The 14,924-nt window shown below is 43.2% G+C and overlaps 1 protein-coding gene across 1 annotated transcript in view; it reads left to right on the top strand.

Moving 5' to 3' along the window:
* Positions 1-14,924, top strand: part of PELI2 (pellino E3 ubiquitin protein ligase family member 2) — a 189,490-nt gene that overhangs the window by 55,353 nt on the left and 119,213 nt on the right. Inside the window, exon 2 of the mRNA XM_050798260.1 lies at positions 10,822-10,951. Coding sequence (XP_050654217.1) covers positions 10,822-10,951 — 130 coding nt within the window. The remainder of the gene's footprint in view (positions 1-10,821; positions 10,952-14,924) is intronic.

Raw genomic sequence — 14,924 nt, 5'->3', positions numbered from 1 at the left:
ATTCCCTTCCCCCTTGCGCTTCCCAGGTGAGGCGATGCCTAGCCCTGCTTCAGCTCTTGCTGGTCAGGCTGCAACAGCTGACCAGCACCGATTGTCCGGCACTCCCCAGTGAGATGAACCCAGTACCTCAGTTGATAATGCAGAAATCACCTGTCTTCTGTGTCGCTCGCGCTGGGAGCTGCAGACTGGAGCTGTTCCTATTGCGGCCATCTTGCTCCACCCCCAATTGCACTTTTTCAGCTCCAGAATTTCTGCTAGATTTTTAATTATTTCAGTCTGTTTGTTAAATTTATCTGGTAGAATTCTGAATTCCTTCTCTGTTTTATCTTGAATTTCTTTGAGTTTACTCAAAAACAGCTGTTTTGAATTCTCTGTGTGAAAGGTCACATATATTTGTTTCTCTAAGTTTGGTCCCTGGGGCCTTATTTAGTTCATTTGGTGAGGTTATGTTTTCCTGGATGGTGTTGATGCTAGTAGATGTTCTTCAGTGTCTGGGCATTCAAAAGTTAGGTACTTATTGTAGTCTTCACTTTCTGGGCTTATTTGTGGCCCTCCTTTTTGGGATGGCTTGCTGGATATTTGAAAGGACTTAGGTGTTGTGATCTAAACTATATCGACTTTAGGGGGCGCTTCAAGCCTAGTAACACTGTGGTTCTTGGAGACTCATGGAGATACTGCCTTGATAGTGTTGAACAAAATCCGGGAGAATTCTCTGGATTGTCAGGCAGAGACTCTTTTTCTCTTCCCTTACTTTCTCCCAGACATACAGAGTCTCTTTCTCTGTTCTGAGTCACCTAATGCTGGGGATGGAGTGACACAAGCACCCCTGTGGCCACCACCACTGTGACTGCACTGGGTCAGACCTGGAGCCAGCACAGCATTGGTTCTTGCCCAAGGCCTGCCGTAATTATTCCCTGACTACTGCCTATCTTCACTCAAGGCTCTGGGGATCTGTAATCAGCAGGTGGCAAAACCAGCCAGGCTTGTGTCCTTCCCTTCTGAGCAGTGAGGTCCTCTAGGCCTTGGGTGGCTCCAAAAGTACCATCCTGAAAGTAGGGACTAGAGTCAAAAACCTTAGGAGTCTACTCGGTGTTATAGTTTATTGTGGCTGAGTTGGCCCTCGAACTAGCAGATGCAAGTCTTCCTGTTCTTGCCTTCCCTTTCCAAAGGTAGAGGAGCCTTACCCGGTAGCCACTGCCACCCTAGGCCGTGAGGAGTGCTGCCAATGTTCCCTTATGGCCTAGAGTCTCTTAAGTCAACTTGTTGTGAATGCTACCTGGCCAGGGACTCACCCTCAGGGCAGTGGGGTCCTCTCTGGTCCAGGGAAGGTCCAGAAATGCCATCCAAGAGTCAAGTCCTAGAATGTAGTACCTGGGTATCACTGCTGGTTATTCAGGGTTCGAGGGCTCTTCATTTAGCAGGTGATGAATGCTGGCTGTACTGGGTCCTTCCCTTCAAGGCAGTGGATTCCCTTCTTGCTCAGGTTGTATCTAGAAATGTCATCTGGGAGTTAGGGCCTGGAATGGGGACCTCACGACTCTGACTGGTGCCCTATCCTGCTGTGGCTCAGCTGGTATCCAAGATGCAAGACAAAGTCCTCCGCACTCTACCCTCTCCTCTCTTCAGTCAGACAGAAGGAAAGGGTCTCTTTTGGAGCGGCAAGCTGTGCAGTCTGGGGTTGGGGGAGGGGTGATGCCAACACTCCCTGGGCTGTTCCAGCTGGTGTCTAAGTATGTCATGTGTCCCTCCTCTCCCTGCCATCAAGCCCACGGTCTCTGGGCCTAGCTCATCACTAGGACTCACCTAAGAGTTGCATTCCTTCTGGCCTTAACTGCCCTTCAAGTTCACATGGAGACACAGAGCACTGTATCTCTTGGTGGTGAGGTTTGCGGAGACTCAAGTTCAGACCACCGAGATAGGCAGTTGGCCAGGGCTGGTTTAAATGCTCCCTCCGTGGGCGGGCATCAGCTGAGTTTGGTCTGGTTTTCCTTTTGCTCTAACAGAACAGCATTGAGTTCAGTGCCTCACCATTACTGTACTCTCCTTCCTCAGCTCCCAGAGAAGCTCTTAGCACTAGGCTTGCTGCTGCGTGGGGTGTAGAAGGGATTGTGTCGGTGGTTCAGGACTGTTTCTTCTGTCTCTTCTAGAGCCTCTTTCAGTGATAATGAAGTTAAAACCAGGTATTATGAGTGCTCACCTGATTTTTGGTTCTCTTGAAGGTGTTTTTTTCTGTGTAGATAGTTGTTAACTTGATGTCCTTGTGAGGTGGGACAATGGGTAGAGCCTTTTATTCTGCCATCTTGCTCTGCTTCCTCCTATATGCAGCATTTCTGAAGCGTAGAGAAATAAACGTGTTGCGTTTCTGGCTTTATTGGGTCAGGGGAAGTCTATGCGTATATGATAGGTTAAATAATAAGGGGGTTGGGACTATAATTTCATAAAACCAATGTTAGGCACTTATTGGCATATGGGCAATTACTTAAACACGGTTGGAATAGTGCATTTATACAGTGAGTTAGGGTGAGCTACCTCAAGAATGGTACCAGATTGCAGGGTTTTATCAGAGACTGTGTGCCCTGCCTTTGAGTCTGTCTGTCTCTGGTGTCACATCCTGTTCATCTGCAGTGCACTGTCTACTTCTATTATAGTAGTTGCTTGTGATTTGTTGGTGCAAGTGACAGAGCAGTTGCTTTGGAAGGAAGGCAGAGCCTTCAGCCTGTAATGGAGAGCTGACCACCTCTGGAATGTGATCCTGTGATGCTGATGTAGCCTCCACTTCTGGAGCACACATCGCTTCCCTTCCATGTGGATGTTGCTCTAAGAGTTCAGGCTAGTTAAGATAAACTGTGACGTCTCAAAAATGTGACTGGGAGCACCTGGAACCCCCCCTTCTTGCTCTGGTTTCCCATAGAAAGTTGTTATTGACAAATACATTTGTAGGTGGCAGACATCTTTTTAAGACTCCATCTTTGCACTGTATGGCAAAAAATGTCTTGAATTTGAAAACTGTCAGTGTTGTCTACTGGAAAGAGTATGCAACTTGGAGTCAGACAGAACTGATGTAGCTTTAGGTTCTGCCTGACCTTTCCTAACTGTGTAAGTTTGTGTGTGATCAGCCATTCTGAGTCTTTTATCTGTCCACTAGGAGTAATAATGTCTCCTTCACAGGGTTTCTTGGCACATAGTAAGTACACAGCAAATGTTATTAATTCCCATTAATATGTGAACTCTAAACTATAAAACAGAAAAACGCTTTTTTACTTGGTAAAGTTTCTTATACAGAATTTTCATTATTCTTTGCAGCTCCCAAATACCCTTACCATAAAGACCAGCTGTTTGCTCTGCATATATGAGGAGTTAAATTTTCATCACACATTTATTAAATAAATGTTTTTAAGTCTCCAGAATAAAAAAGAAAGTTAAGCTTGAAAGGCTCTTATGGGTTCGAATTGAAATACCCCTGTTGCAGCAGCTGAAACAGGTGTGGCAGCAGTACTCCGACATTTTATTTCTGCAAACTTACTGGCTGAAAAGTGTACCAGCCCAGGGAACGTTCTGACCTTCTTTCATGGGGCAGTAACTTTTTGCCTTTGTAAGCAGGATTTCGTCTCTATGTCTGGACTCTATTCTATTATACAAAAGATGGGTGCTGTGGTTTGAATGTGCCCCCCAAAGTTCATGTGTTAGAGACTTAATCCCCAATGCAGCAGTGTTGAGAGGCAGGGCCTGTAAGAGGTGATTAGGGAATGAGGGCTCTCCCCTTATAAATGGATTAATGCTGTTATCTCAGGAGTGGGTTCCTGATAAAAGGATGAGTTCAGTTGCTTGCATTCTCTCATATACATGCCCTCTTGCCCTTCCACCGTGGGATGGAACATCTGGGGAGGCCAAGCAGGCCTCTCCAGATGCAGGCCCTCTGACTTTGGACTTCCCAGTCTTTAGAACTGTAAGAAAAGAAATCTCTGTTCTTTATAAATTACCGAGTCTCAGATATTCTGTTATAGCAGCACAAAACATACTAAGATAATGGTCCTCTCATCAGCCAGCCAACTTATAGGTTTTCAGTGCCCACCATGTGTCCCTGGTACACTGTGCCAGGTGCCAGATATATAGAAGACCTCACTTTTTTAGAACTCACGTTCCAGATGGGCCAGATGGGGGGTAGGAATGGGCAGGGGAAGATTTGGTGATAGTTTTCAGGAGGAGGTGACAGTGCTCCACTTAAAATAGACTGGGGACCAGCTGGGCACAGTGGCTCATGCCTGTAATCCCAGCACTTTGGGAGGCTGAGGCAGGCAGATCACCTGAGGTCAGGAGTTTGAAACCAGCTTAGCCAATATGCTGAAACCCTGTCTCTACTAAAAATACCCAAAATAGCTGGGCATGGTGGTGCACACCTGTAGTCTCTGTTACTCGGGAGGCTGAGGCATGAGAATCACTTGAACTCGGGAAGTGGAGGTTGTAGTGAGCCAAGATCATTTGCACTCCAGCCTGCTTGACAGGAGACTCCGTCTCAAAAAAAAAAAAAAAAAAAGAAAAAGTTTGGCAGGGAGAGGATGACTGTGACTGTGGGAAGAGTTTGGGGCTCCCTGTTCCAGGAATCTATTACTGTGTAACCAACTACCCCAAACTTAGTGGCTTAAAACATGTTACTTAAGGTGCAATTCTGTGGGTCAGCAGTTTGGGCAGTTCTGCCCCATGTGGTATCAGCTGAGGTTACCTGGTGGTTATCAGCTGGTCCGGAGTGTCCATGATGGCTTCACTCATGTCTGCTGCCTTAGCGGGGTGGCTGGAAGGATGGGCTCTGCTAGGACTGCTAAGCAGAGTGCCTCCGTGTGGCCTTCCCAGCACGGTGGTCCCAGGGTAGTTGGCTTTTCACACTAGCCTTTGGAAGTCTCAGAACATCACTTCCTTTGCATGTTGCTGGTAAGCAAGCCACTAGAGCCAGCCCATATTTAGGGAGAGGGGAATTAAACTCCACCTCTTAGTGGGAGAAGAAGCCCTCTTTAGTCTACCACACTGGATTCCTTGATAGGAGAGCGGCTGGGAGACTTTAAGGAGGGGAGGTTGGTTGGTGTGCTGGGTGTATGATGAATGATCAAATGTACTTTTGGATCTGGGGGCAAAGATTGAATGATAGTGGACTGAAAAGCCAGCAGGCATTGGAAGCAGAATAATGGGTGTGGGTACTTTTCAAGATTCTTGGCTTTGTGAGGAGAAAATGGAAATCAGAGTGGAGGCTCACAGTGAAGCTTAGGGTTGGAGGCATTTGCTTGTTTTTGCTTTGTTTTGAAGATGGGTGAGATCACCAATGACTCATTCTTTTCCAAATCGTGGTTGTGCATTTTCTTTCTCTTAACTGATCTCTTAACTGATTAAACACTGTTGAAATTTTTTGGTGATATAACTTTCTCCTGGTCCTGGTCCTTCTGCCTGTGACAAAGAAGGGGCTGTTTCCTTAAATAGTTGTATTTCCCAGGCTCTGTCCCAGCCTTCCTTGCGTCCTTATTCTGCACCTTTTTCTTGAGTAGCCTCATTTATTCTCATGACTTTGACTGCCGCTGCATGGTGAAGGCCCCAGGGTTATTTCTCTGGAGCTCCAGACCTAACTTCAGTTGCCTCCTCCATGCCTCCCCCGATGTCCCTGTAATTCCTGTTCCTATTTCTAACAATGCTGTCACTCTGGCCAGGCCAGAAGGCTATATGATGTTCCCATTATCCCTCACCCTGTGCATCCAAACAGGTTACCAGTTACTGTGAATTTTGTCTTTAAAACCAGGGTTCTTACGTGTGGCTGTATCACTTGGGAGCTTTGCAAAAAGGCAGACCTGGAGCTTCATCTCAGGCTTATTGAACCAGAATCTCTTGGGTTTTAGGTGTTCATATTTTTGTAAGGTTTTTTCCAGGTAATTCTGATGTTCACTTTGTATTGAAAACAACTCTAAAATTTTTCTCTAATCCTCCAGTTCATCTGCACCATCTCTGCTTTGGTTCAGGCTTTTATAGTTTCCTGTGGCTGCCATAACAGATTAGCACAAACTTGGTAACAACAACAGATGTTTATTCTCTTACAGTTCTAGAGGCCAGAAGTCTGAAATCAAAGTGTCAGCAGGGCCCTGCTGCCCCTGAAGGCTCTTAAGGGGAGAATCTTTCCTTGCCTCTTCCAGCTTCTGGGGCTCCAAATGTTCCTTGGCTTGTGGTTGCATCGCCCCAGTCTCTGCCTCCATCCCATGGTCATCTCCTCTCTATCCCTTTGTATCTCTTACAAAATCACTTGCCATGGGACTTAGGACCTGTCAGTAATCGAGTATGATCTCATCTTGAGATTCTGGACTTAATTACATCTGCAAACACCCTTTTTCCAAAAAGCCATATTCACAGGTGACGTGAATGTATCTTTTTTTTTCTTTTAGAGACGGAGTCTTGCTCTGTCGCCCAGACTGGAGCACAATGGTACAATCTCAGCCCACTGCAATGTCTGCCTCCTGGGTTCAAGCGATTCTCCTGCCTCAACCTGTTGAATAGCTGGAATTACAGGCACGTGCTATCATGGCCAGCTAATTTTTTGTATTTTTAGTAGAGACAGGGTTTCACCATGTTGGCCAGGCTGGTTTCGAACTCCTGACCTCAAGTGATCCACCTGCCTCGGCCTCCCAAAGTGCCGGGATTACAGGCATGAGCCACTGTGCCCAGCCTTGGATGTATCTTTTTAAGGCCACCATTCAACCCACTGCACATAGCTTCCCATGGCTGTGGTGGTGCTGCTATCTGATCATCTTGCCTCTAATCTGGTCTGGTCTTGCCTGTAATCTCTTCCAGTTCCTCCTGCGCTGTGCCACCCTATGTGATTACTTTATATTTCCAATCATGTTCGCCATTTGCTTAAATCTTACCAGACTTTCCATTCCCCTTAGGATAAAAAGCCATAACTCTTAGGGAGTACCAGTGATAGAGTTTAGCTCTGTGTCCTCCCCCAAGTCTCATCTTGAATTCTAATTCCCGTGTGTCAGAGGAGGGGCTTGGTGGGAGGTGATTGGATGGTGGGGTGGGGGTTGGATTTCCCCCTTGCCGTTCTCGTGATAGTGAATGAGTTCTCACAAGATCTGATGGTTTAAAACTGTGTGGCACTTTCCGCTTCTCGAGCTTTCTTTCTCTGGCTGCCATGAGAAGAGGCTGCTTGTTTCTCCTTTGGCTTCTGCGGTGATTGTAAGTTTCCTGAGGCTTCCCAGTCGAGCGTCCTGTTAAGCCTGTGGAACTGTGAGTCAATTAAACCTCTTTTCTTCACAGGTAGTTCTTCATAGCAGTGTGATAATGGACTAATAGAAGCAGGATGTTACAATCAGGCTCCTGCCTACCTTTTACCCTCCTTTCCCACTACTCTTTCCACTTGAACTTCGTACTCTCCACAGTGCTGACCTATGGATTCCTCCTTGCCTTGCACATTATATCACCCCTTCATTCTCCGTTTAGACTTCTTACCTAGATTTCTTTTTCTCTTTTTTCTTTTTGGACAGTCTTGCTCTGTCACCCAGGCTGGAGTGCAGTGGCATGGTCTTGACTCATTGCGGTCTCCACTTTCCTGGCTCAAGTGATCTTCCCACCTCAGCCGCCCGAGTAGCCGTGACTACAGGTGCATACCACCACGCCAGGCTAATTTTCATATTTTTTGTAGAGGTGGGGTTTCAACATGTTCCCCAGGCTGGTCTCGAACTCCTGGGCTCAAGCTATCTACCTGCCTTGGCCTCCCAAAGTGCTGGGATTACAGGCATGAGCCAACATGCCTGGCCAAGATTTTGACAGTTCAAGCAGTGCTTCCACCATGAAGCCTTCTCTAATGCATCCTCCCATGTGCCTTATGCTGTAAGTGCATCTTGTTACATGTATATTTATCATATTTGTTATTGTGCCTTTCTCTCCTTCTGAGCAGAGAGCTCTGTGAAGGCAGGGAAGCTGATATTCATCATTGTAGCTCTAGTACTTGGCATAAATATCGAATGAATGACCATGTAGCTTAACCTAATTAGAAACTTGTCTCATGGTGACACTGGTTTTTCCACTGCTACTTTGATTGTTTCCAATAGGATTTTTCATCTAGATGTATTAAGTAAGTAGGCAGTCTGTAAGTAGGCTGGCTTATTATTTGCTTAACCTGCAATATCTGTGCCTCTATGCTTAGGCAATTTAAATTAAAATGTTTCTGCATGTGTTAAGGTTGACACTTCTGGTTTTTTGCCTCCCTTTATATTAGATGTGGCTTTTGGGTTGTAACTAGTGGAAATAAAATTGAGTTAGCTGAAGCTAAAGGAATTTTGTCAAGAAGGGCTGGAGTACATCTGGGCCAGTGGAAACCCTTAAGGATCCTCTTTCCATTGCTTTTTGCTGCTTGTCTCTGTTCATCTGCTTCCTTCTTCACTTTGTCTGCTTTTTCAGCCATATAACACTTTGTGACATCCCCACAGCTCCTGGGTTTACATTTTTTACAGCTCTAGCCAACAACTGAGAATGGATGACTATCTCTCTGTCCCCATTTTGTATTTTCCAAAGTTAGAATGTTGTTGGCCAGGTTGGGCCAGATGTCAGCCTCTGGCCAGTCAGCCCCAGAGTGGTGGGGAAGATGTTGGCATGGCCAGTTCATTCAGACATGGTGCTGGGGTTCAACTTTTGGAGTTAAGGAATAGATTCCAGAGAAGGAAGTATAGTTGTGATCAGATGGCCAAACAAGCGTCTGCTGCACTCTTACAAGGCTAAGGCCTATTGACGTGGAGTCTATAGTTGAGGCAAGAGAGATGCAGCGCAGAGTTGTGCCAAACCCCTATCAACTCCAGTGGGGATGGCACCAGATTCAAGAGGCTGAAAGAAGAGACTCAGAGCCAGCAGATGAGACGTGGGGTTTTGTTGGTGGCTTACATACAGGGGAGAGAGTCCAGTGGCGGTGGGTTGAGCAGGAGAACCACAACTGCATATAAAAAGCATGCAGTTAACCTAGCATTTTCACTTAACATGCTCCCCCTAACAACTGCCACCTGCCAACCTTCACTTAACCAAAGCAAAGGGCCTTGATATCCTGGAGAGCCTGCGTTCCATGGGACTGGGTGGGCACTCAGATGTTCCTCATAGGTAAGGAATGACTCTCTGGGTTGGCCACTCTTGGATACTGTAGCTTGGAACTCTGAACACACATTCAGGTGCATCTACCATACAGGGTCATTCTGAATCACATCACTGCTGTCAAATGCACCTGCTATACACACAGAGCTGGGTAGAAGTGAAGGGCGTAGCAAGCCTTGCCAGATCTTGTACTAATTGTGTGTAGGCCACAGTAGTGAAAATGTTCCTTTGAGTTGTTTATAGTCCTGGCTTTAATTGGTTCACATATGCTTCCTTTAATATAGAATGTTCACGTTGATTTGAGTGACATGGAAATATATTAAAACAAAGCAGATTTGTAATGGTTGTTGACTTATGGATACTTTATAGTAGTCATCACAAATACGTTTAAGAAGATATTGTACACGATTCTGATCTTGCCTGAGAAAAACTAGAGGAATAAGACTTGAAATAAATTATCTTTTTATTCATGAGACATTTTTATATAGCTGACATTCCTTTGTGCTGGAAATGGAAACATTAAAAAGACAGTGGGAATAACTTACAGTGATAATTTAAAACCATTGTCAGACTGTAGTGATGACTTGACTGGTGAAACAAACACACAAAGCCCCTTTCTTCCAATTTCTGTTCCCCAGTGGACTTCACAAGTTCCTGCTTCCCCCACCTGGCCACTCCCTTCTGGATGTAGCTGGAACGTGGAGAAGGCCCAGGAATCTGTGGGACAGGAACAAACCACCAGACCTGCTGTCTCCTAACCTTGGTGTTTTGGGGGAGCCTTGGATCTGTCATATAAATCTGTGTAAATTTTAAATGTTCCTTCTTTTAGTTTTTTTCTTGAAAAGAGCTTCCACCAAGGTGGAAGCAGAGAGTAGTTGTGTTAATGTAGCAATACGGGCCGTCAGTAAGAACATACAGGGGTTGATTAATACAGAGTTAGAAAATACAACTAAAAATTGAAATGCTAACTGTGATCCTGCATTTCTTTTAAGCACTAGTATTAGCTAAACACAGGAAACCTGCTTAAGGACATTATATGTTTTCCAGATGACTTCTAAGTTATTTGACAGTTTGTGGACTAAAACTCGTGTGTATATTTTTGCAAGCTAATTTTTGCTAACAAAAATATGTTTAATTTCTGCAAGCTATTTTTTTGCTAATCTGTCAGCGTAGGGTTCAAACAGAAATGGGAGTGAATGTGGAGGATTCAGAACTTTTAAGAAAGCAAGTAACTAAATTCGTTGTCTTACAAATAAAGATCCTGCAGACAACATTAACGTGGTTTGAAAGTGAGAGATGAGGTTTAATTAGTATGCTATTTTCTAACTAGTTCATTTAAAAATATTCTCAAGTGTATCTCTGGGGTCTATTAGAATGGTGCTAGTTGAATTGAGCCAGCCCTAATATGGCCTCTGCAGAATACTCATTTCCTTATTTATACTCTGCCACTTTCCAAAAAGATTTGAAGAGTCTGACTTTATAAAATAGGAAACCTATAATTACTTGTACATCACTCTTAAATTAAGTTCCTAGAAGTGATTTGAATTTCATTACAGCTGAAGTCTGTGTTACAACCCTTTCCTTTTGTGGAGTGTTTAGTGGGCAATTATTTTATGACCATTCCTGTCTTTTCCCTTATTCAGTACCTCTAACTTTTGTGTTTAAAACTTGAAAAATCTGCAGATAGATGAACTCTTTCCTCCCTGTTTCTAGGTACAATGGTGCTTTACCCAATGGAGATAGAGGACGGAGGAAAAGCAGATTTGCCCTCTACAAGCGGCCCAAGGCAAATGGTGTCAAACCCAGCACAGTCCATGTGATATCCACGCCCCAGGCATCTAAGGTAGGTGGGTCTGCCAAAAGTTGGGAGGGTGCTGGCAAACAGTGACTCACAGATACTTCTTGTCTGTCACTCTCTTTCCTTTAGTCTTGTTTTCATGTAGGACAGTCTCTCAGACCATTTGAGGCTGGATAATGCTTTATTGTGAGGGGCTGGGCCGTGCATTGTAGGGTGTTTAGCAGCTTCCCTGTCCTTGACCTGCTAAATGCCAGTAGCACCCCACCCATTCTTGCTCCCCACAGTTGTTAACCACCATAAATGTCTCAAGACATTGCAGCTTGTCTCCTGGGGAGGACTGAGCAGGTAAAATCTGTCCTGTTAAGAAGCACTGCTTTAGGATACCAAAGCAGCTAGCATTTATTATTTTGGAATAGATGTAGTTGAAACATGATGTTCTTTATCCTAAAGAGTTTTTGTTTTAAGTCTGGGTATAAACCTCATGATTTATTTTCCTTCTGTTAATTGAATGTAGTAGGTGGTTTTATATAATCTGTATGTACGTGGAATTGAATTTGTGTGGCTCGTAGAAAGACGAAAAGTGTACACAACCAAGTGATAAAAGAGGCCAACTATACATATTTTTCTCATAATTTTGAAGTGAATAAAATGCTAATTTAAGAAAAACTGGTTATTTGTTTTCTGATCTATAAGTCAAGGAAAAAAATCTGAGTTTTTATTCCAGTTGATTTATATTACATAGTAGATTTATTACAGTGTTTCTTTAATTAAATTCTTTAATATATAGTCTTATTTTCTATAAAATATATTTACATGAAGCATTTCATACGGGACTGTTGGCTGTACCTGTTGATCATGAGTTTGGGCCACCTGGCATATAAATGAGAGTCTTGATTTTCGTTTTTCCTGAAAACCTACTTTTGGAAGAAAAAGGAATGGCTTCATGGAAGCACGTGTGATATTTATATGCAATGTAAACATAGATCAGCTTTGTTAATGTTTTTGTTTTTAAAAAGCTCCTATTTCTGAAGCAGTGCCATTGAAAGAATTTGTTAGAAGATGCCAATTGAAATGATCTTGTATTAATGAGGGGGTGAGTAGATAAGAAAATATCAAACACCAAGGAAACAAGAAAGATTAATATTTAGTAGATAAGCCAAAGCTAGAAAAACAGAAATAAACTAAACATTTGTAGGCAGAAAGGACATTTTATAAGGAAAACAAAGGAAATCCAGCTTTACGAAGATTCTCAGGAAAGGAAGAGGTAAAATAGCAACAGAATCTTAAGAGGTCAAGGAAATAGGAGATACATTTTGTACTCCAAAAATATGTGGTGAAGAAGGATACCAAAACAGATGTTTTTAAGCATGTGATAAGTGCCAGAAATGTTCTGGTATTTAGACGTGGTCCTTATAATTTTGTCTGTTTGTTGACATTTCTTTCTTTTCCTTCCTCTTTTTAAAAATCTTGGGTTCAGATTAATACAGTGGCTGACATTTTAAAAAAATGTATAGAAATCTTGCTTTGATTACTCATGCTTCATGTTGTGATAGAATATGAAAATTTGTAGCTATTGAGAAAAAAGTATCTCTTCTTTATTCTTCAGCCATTGCCATCTCCTCCCATTTTAGCCTTTTATGTTTTACTTTTATATCTAGATTTTACTTCAAGTTATTTAGATTATTAATCTTTTGATAATTGTCATCTAAGTCTGTGTTTAAAAATATTACCCGCAGTACTAAAAGTAAGGCAGATTGGGTTTTGGTCTTGACCCTCTATATTTTATAATCTGGGAAAAATATATTCTCAGGGCCTCAGTTTACTCATTAGAAACTGAGTAAATTGGCTTCAAGCAGGAGCTCTGTTGAATTAGAAAATATACTTTGGTTATAACAATAGCAGTTATTCTGGCTAAGATAAAACAGACGAAAGTTAGAGAAATTATTATAGGCTAGCCCTCAAAATCAGGGAAAAGTTGAGTAACCAGGTTTTGAGAGAGAGTAGAACTGGAGTGTCAACAGGAGTGCATGTGGATATTTTTTCAAGAGTGTTAGATAGTGACTTTACTCCAGCCAGCTTCTATCTCTCTTAAAGGTTTTACATTTTCAAGAGAGAGAATCTGATAGGTCTACCCTGAGTCACTGAACTATGACCAAGGGAGATGGGCAAACTAAGACCAGACATATTTATTGTGAGTAGATCAGCCACCCCATGTTGCCTTTCAGACTCTCACACTCTCATCCTGGCCAGCTGTGCCCGGCCACTGCTGCTGCTAGGTCTGCTCTGTTGGCACCTTCTACCTTGGAGCGCCAGCCAGTTGTAAACTCAGCCCTTTACTTGTTTAACCTTTTCTTCAGATACCCCTCCCACTTCCTGGTTTTAACTGAATCTGATTTTCAATGAATGTACTCTTTTATTATTTTTTCCATCTTACGTTTGTGGAACATACTTCAGTGACTCAGTGCCTACCCCCGAGTCTCTTTCTCCTTGACCCTGTAGCATCTATGGTTCGTAGTACCTTAACTCTTTCAGTTTCTTTTCCACTGTTCCCACTGATGTGGTGCCCCTTACAGCCTGTTGTCCCTTGCAAATGAGAATTATCTCCAGTTCATTCTATTTTTGGATATACTTCCTTATCTGTTATCATCAAGACATCCAGCCCATTAGCCTATCTCTGTTTGCCACAGTTATTGGCCCACTTGGCCTCTCCAGGTATGTCTTAATTCCACTCCAGATTCTCTTTCTCCGGGCTCTTTGGGTATCTGTCTTCCTATGTGTCTGACTCTGGGCCCTTACTGACCCTGCTGGACTGTTTTTTTCTTTTTGTCTTTATTGCTCACCCCATGCCCCCTAAGAATGCCAGTAAATGTCATGGTACCTGGCAGACACTGGCCTGAAATGACAGTGGTTTGTGTACCCTGACATTTTTGATGCTGCAGTATTGGTAATGAAAGTTCATCTTTGATTGGAGTTGGGAACGTGGGACCTAGAAGAGTAGGTGTGGTTATCCATTACTAGGATTTAAGTTCTTTGGCTTTTGGCTGTATTGTTTCTTCCCTTTGCCACAATCATTCCCTCTGCCCACATTCTGGGGGCAGAACAGGGATATCCCTTTGCTGGTGGTCGTGGCAGCTGGGAAACAGGACCTCTTAGTTTTCCATGCATGTCTATATCCAAGCTAAGTCAGATGAGGATGGCAAGTGTGTGCTACTGTTGTGTAATCTCTATTTGTGTAATGTTTATTGATGTATATGTTTGTACTTAGAATAATACTCAGAGGTATTTCTCTGATTATGTAGTGTGTGTGTGTGTGAGATTTGTTTTTTTTTTAATCAAAAGTCCTGTTTTACTTCTGGCCATTCTGTTGCATAGGCATAGGGCTTTTAACAATTTATTCACCCATCCATTGATTCAACAAATATTTATTCAGCACCTTCCGTGGCCAGGCATCATGCCAGGTATTGGATATTCTGCTGCAAACAAACACATCCACATGGAGCTAAATTTCTAGTGAGTAGGCAAACGAGAAAGAATCGTAGGATACACATTTGACTGCACACTGGGGAAAGCGCTAAGAGGAAGGGGTCACAGAGTGTAGACAAGGTGTAAGGAAGGACCTCTAAAAAAGTGGTGCGAGCACTGTGAGCTGGAGAGGAGAGAGGAGTTGACCAAAAGAGCAGAGATCAGGGGTCTTGTGGGTTTGGCTGGAAAAGTTGGATTTTTATGTAAGGGGAAATATTGAAGGGTGTGAAGCAGAGGGAGCGACATGATATGACTGAGAATTTAAGTCAGTTTATGTGTTCATTTACTTTTTTATGATGGGGACTACTATTTTGCTCTTACTTAACTAGTAAATAGTATGATGGTGGTGGTGGTGACGGTGTGGATACTGGTGCCTGATCGGAAATATTTTGTTAGCTGCATGTTTTAAATTTAGCAACATTACTATGGAAAACTCTTCATAATGGTTTTCCCTTCTTAGATTATGCTTTATTGAAATGTCCTTTTTTGGATATTT

This window comes from Macaca thibetana, chromosome 7 (genome assembly GCF_024542745.1).
Source record: "Macaca thibetana thibetana isolate TM-01 chromosome 7, ASM2454274v1, whole genome shotgun sequence".
In the NCBI taxonomy this organism is placed as follows: Eukaryota; Metazoa; Chordata; class Mammalia; order Primates; family Cercopithecidae; genus Macaca; species Macaca thibetana.
This window is presented reverse-complemented; position numbering and strand designations above follow the sequence as displayed.